Source organism: Quercus robur, chromosome 2 (assembly GCF_932294415.1).
Source record: "Quercus robur chromosome 2, dhQueRobu3.1, whole genome shotgun sequence".
In the NCBI taxonomy this organism is placed as follows: Eukaryota; Viridiplantae; Streptophyta; class Magnoliopsida; order Fagales; family Fagaceae; genus Quercus; species Quercus robur.
In genome coordinates, this window is record NC_065535.1 from 82,105,924 (window position 1) to 82,111,042 (window position 5,119).

The following is a 5,119-nucleotide window of genomic DNA, read 5'->3' on the forward strand; positions in this document are numbered from 1 at the left end:
AAATAGAACAAGCACTTTTCAAAGGGGGGAAAATCTGAAACAAACGGAGCATTAGCTCTGCGGCTCCTTTTAAGATGGTAGAATTTAGACTATTACAGTACCACACTGCTACATCAGTGTGAGGGATCTTTTGTCAATTTCTGTTACTTTTTTTTTTTTTTTCTTTTTTTCTTTTTCTGTAAAAAAAAAAAAAAACAACAACAACAAAACGAAAGCAGAGCCTTTCTCGCAACCAAGTTGTTTACCAAATAGTAAACACTATCAGACTAACAACTCCATAGCCCAGAGTACAAACTAAAAACTGTAGTATCAAGGCCCCAATTGGATGTTTAGGAGGGGGAGCTTGTATATCTATCTCAAACACACACTACACGCATGCTATATTGCGATCACTTTCACCACTTTGGTCAAGAACTTAAAAGAAAACGATCATATTGCGTATCTGTACGTCAGTTTTCAACCAATGTCTATCCATCCCGTGTCACTTGACTCACTTCCTTCGTCTCAAGCTCCCCCACTGCTGCATTCCGATTTTTATTCATCATACGTGAAATCTCTGTCCAGCATCTATCCCAGCCCTCTGGTGCTTCCCATGTTTGACACTGCTCCATAGATAATGTGAAAACATCTTCGTCCTCGTTATTAAGGTTAGCAAGGCCGCCAACAAGGTTGTTCACAGCCTCTAGCACGTCTTGCATTTCATCCATACTAAAGGAGGAAGAGGACCTTGGACGCCAACAAAACTGTAAAGTAACATGAGAAAGATGAACTACCAAATATAATTAGACATTGTTAAAAATTTTGAAGGGAACTCCAGTTATGGCATTTTATATTGTCAAGCACATAGACTCACAAGCTATGTTCAAAAACTATAGGCATATGCTAATACTAAAAAGCCCTGCACATATTACTTTCATGAGCTTCATGCTATGATGCTGTTAGGGAAGGCTCACATATGGCAAAGAGTGAAGATTCTTAGTCAAACAAATTAACCAGCTATTTCCCTTTTATGATATTTAATGTTGGATACGAATAATAAGTTCAATCCGTATCATATCCTTGATAGAACTGCTAACTAAATTCCAACCCCATCCCTCCAAAAAAAACATGGATCTTAATGATCAAACAAAAATGAACAAGGGGTGTTAAGTAGACAGACACCAAGCTTAATAAGGGTTAAACCTCAAATAAATTTTAAAACAATTTGGTATCAAGAATCTCATGACCTAAAACAATGGAAGAGTTAAATAGGCAGATAACTGTTTGTACCTTGTACTTTTACTGAAATATCCTCTTTTCTTTTTTTTTTTTTTTTTTTTTTTTTTTTTTTTTTTTTTTAATTTTGTTCCATTCACATGATATCACTAAAGGTCTGTTTGGATACCGCTAATTATTATTGAAAACTGAAAATACTGTAGTAAAATAATTTTTAAACGTGTGAATAGTACCGTGGGACCCAGTTTTAAGTTGTTTTTTATGAAAAAAGTACTTGTGGGTTTCGTAAACAGTGCATGGAACCCACACAAAAAACGCAGACGCACGTCTGCTTTCCTTTTCAGTGCAATCCAAACGTCCACTAATTATACCTGTTTAAGTTTCCTCCTTGGAATTTGACACAGTAGCACCCCAAAGAAGGACCAAATCATGACTCGCCCGACGTCCGTTTCATCAGATATAGCTGCAACATACCTGCGGAAAGGGTTGACATAATTATACAAGTAAAATAAATTGTATTTCAGCAAACCACCAACTGATAGAAGTCAATTTTAGCAAACAAGAATATAACTGACCCCAACTTTCTTAAAAATAAAGATGGATAATGTATCCAACAAAAGGAACTATAACGGTAGATGATTAGGATGTGTTCAAAACCAGAATAAATGTTGCCAGACTGCTAACTATTAAAAAAAAAAAACAATATACAATATGATGCTATTGAAGTATGCATCACTTACCCTCCAGTAGGAGACCACTCAATGTTTGCTGCCGCAAAATGCTCAGTAGCTAAGGTTCCAAGAGCAGCAGCATCATAAAATATCAAGTCTCCACCACAACCCTTCATTGCTGCTACTACAATGAAACGCCCAACAGGTGACCAGTGAAGAGATCCTGCTTGCTCAACTTCCAGAGTCACAAGCTTTGAGAATTGGAGCCTATTGTGAGCTTTCAAAACCGAGTAAAAACTCACATTTCGCCTTTCACCCAAAGCATGGATGACTGCAAATCTTTGGCCTTTTGGCTCCCAAGCAAATGCAATAATCATATCATTGTTATTCTCAAGTTCGAAGTCCTCAATGGGGATACCTGGATCTTTGATACCAAAGATCACAAACCGTTGGTAAGTGGTACTCCTTGTTTCATTTAACTGGTTAAACATAACAGCAAGGTATTCCCCATTGCTTTGCCAAAACATTTTGCAATCTCTAACACCATCGAGATTTTTCCTCCTTAACTCCTCTTTACTGGGAACCTGTATCAGACTCACCTAAAATAGAAAGAACAAAAAGAAAAATGAAAATATAATGTGTGTTTGTGTGTGTATAGAATTTGTTAAGGCATTATTTAAGCTTTCCAAAAATATGAATTTGTTGGGGGAGGAGTTTTAAATACGCACCCTGGCAGGCTGCACCTCATCATCATCTGTAGGAACAAATAGAGTTATTATAGGATCGGTAGGTGACCAACAAAAATCCATTACATTTTCAGCCTTTAAGGGTTCATTGTCAATGAGGCCAAAGGTCTTGGTTTCATATATGTATATTGCATTTTTTCCGATTCTGGCAAAGTACCTGTCATCATTTCTACCACTCCATCTACAAAAGATGCCTATAATTTATGAAAACCGAAGCTAATAAACAATGCTTAAGAACATCATTTTTTTAAAACAAGAAGTTAACTAAATCAAAACCTGAAAACAGGCCAGGATACTTGAGATATGGCTTCGATCCCCCCAAGTGCGTGCTCGAACTTACTTCTATCGATAACCATCTTTACTTCTCCAGTTTCAACATCAAAGATTTTAAGCACAGCTCCCTAATAATGAGTTCACATTAGAATTAGCTTATAATTCATTCTACGAACATACAACCAAAAAAATAAGAGAATATACAAACTCACATTTATTTCATACTTGCTGTAGCTAACCAAATATTTCTCCCCAGGTGAGATATCAATCAGCTTAACCTGCAATACTTTGATCAATGTCAAATCATTACAGAAGGCAAGTACAATTTTATAGGACAAATATGAAAATAAAGCTCAAGAAGAAAACCATTTTGTGATCGTAAAACATTAATGGGCTAAAGAAGGTGGTGCCTCCCCAAATAACAGATCCCTTCTTGAAAGTGGTGGCCATGTAAGTCCCAGAAGGAGACCACATAACAGATTCTGGATAAACCTGCAATGGAAAGGACAAATTTTATCGATTGCTATTTGTATGTTTTCATTTCCTTTCAGGAGAAAATTTAATTGGAATAACAAGGAATGAAAAAGGAATAAAACTACTCCAAATTAATTAAAAATGAAAAGACATTTTGGTTCCTATAGAAACTTCAGTTGCTTTTCACCATAAATCTGCAAATAACAGGATTATTTGCTTGTATTCCTTATCTTATTACATTACTTGTTTATCTAAGTAATTGTTTACATTTAGTGTGGAAGAGGACCATCCGTGATAAAATTTCTCCATCTGCATATACTCATTATCAGATAATTCCTTCTCTCTAGTTGCATCACAAAATTTGAAACTGTAATCTTAACATCAAGCATGAGGATGAGGATGAGAATGGGATAGCAAGGCATACATGCTAGTTTTTTTTTTTTCAATATAGTGCATCTACTATTAGAAACTCCCTTAATGTCTAATAATTTAATCATGATGCATCAATGTTCACTACTGCAAATAATATACGACAAAAAAAAAAAAAAGAAGAGAGGATGCAGGTCAATAGCTAGAGTTTGCAACTTGCAAGCAAGAGTAATAGGGAGGTAAGAGTGTTCTCCCTTGGATTATGTATAAAACTTACCATACGATAGTCAAAAAGCTCGGGCTTCAACTGTCCTGTACCAATGTTCCAATAAACCTCAAGCTCCCCAAAACGGTGAATAAGAAACTGATCTCGAACTCTTTTGTCAGTAAGCCAATTTTGAAGATGTACCTATACAGTACTCACATGTGTAACTAACCACATAAAGCACCATCTTGTGTGTCAATTTGTATGTGAGAAATAGAGAGGAAGTATGTAATTATGATGGGGAATGGACAAGTCTATACCATCCAAACAATCTATCAAGCTTAGAATACGAGCCATTTCTACAATTTTCACATTTTTCTCAAATAAACGACGCAAGACATACTAATACAAAGATGTTGATCCAACTATGCAAATCAATGACAATCAATCCATGTTGCACAAAAATTCCTAAAAGATTAAGCTCCAAAAATACATAATTCCGATAGGAATGAGTACTTTTAAACTGTCTCATGCATTTACATCATCAGATATAAATTTGGATTTCAAAAAATATAAAAGAATATTAGGGAATATTGAGAAAATTACCCCAAAAGAGGATGAACTAGAGTCTGTAGGAACTTCCATGATGATCCTGTTTAAGTTTAACTCTGTCAAAAAGGGGGAACAATATGGAATTGGTTATACTGTTGGCTAGGATTAATTAGTCACCAGACTCACCACATATCAAATTACAAAACATTTTTAGAGATCTCACATCATCAGATAAAGTGAAATTTCACAATTTCGAAATCACATGTCATCACGCTTAAATTTCGAATACTTGATTCACAAAGTGATTGATCCCGGGATGAAAGTGATTAAGTTTCTAATTAAGATTATCACACAAGTAAAACTAAGAACTTTCCAAAACACATAATATAAAGTTCATTGGCTTCACAAAAAATTATTAAACTCTAACTGATATTAAAAACATTGTAGACTTGAAATCCACATACAGCATCTTTATAATGCATCTAAAATTCTACATATATGTGCATAACACAACACCAGCGAATTGAGAACTGAAATCGTTCTGTAGAGTAATCTGTTTTTTTGCAATTTCGCTTTTACCTTGTTCTTCGTAAATAATCTTTGTCTAGATAAAT

At 35.0% G+C, this 5,119-nt stretch overlaps 1 protein-coding gene across 1 annotated transcript; it reads right to left on the reverse strand.

Annotated features, from left to right (window-relative positions):
- Positions 1-321: 321 nt before the first annotated feature.
- Positions 322-4,598, reverse strand: LOC126704222 (eukaryotic translation initiation factor 3 subunit B-like). The gene is made up of 10 exons (XM_050403241.1): positions 4,560-4,598; positions 4,357-4,476; positions 4,026-4,157; positions 3,272-3,397; positions 3,118-3,183; positions 2,909-3,033; positions 2,615-2,813; positions 1,956-2,485; positions 1,587-1,689; positions 322-743 (listed from the first exon to the last, which is right to left on the reverse strand). The coding sequence occupies exons 1-10, from the start codon at positions 4,596-4,598 to the stop codon at positions 468-470; spliced, it is 1,716 nt and encodes a 571-aa protein (XP_050259198.1). The 3' UTR covers positions 322-467.
- Positions 4,599-5,119: the final 521 nt, after the last annotated feature.

Bases quoted from the DNA above. Each gene is read 5' to 3' on its own strand.
- LOC126704222 (XM_050403241.1), bottom strand. From the start codon at position 4,598: ATGGAAGTTCCTACAGACTCTAGTTCATCCTCTTTTGGG. The intron at 2,814-2,908 runs GTTTTGATTTAG...CATCTTTTGTAG, and splicing joins GTATCCTGGCCTGTTTTCAG to ATGGAGTGGTAGAAATGATG. The intron at 2,486-2,614 runs GTGCGTATTTAA...TTTCTATTTTAG, and splicing joins ATGAGGTGCAGCCTGCCAGG to GTGAGTCTGATACAGGTTCC.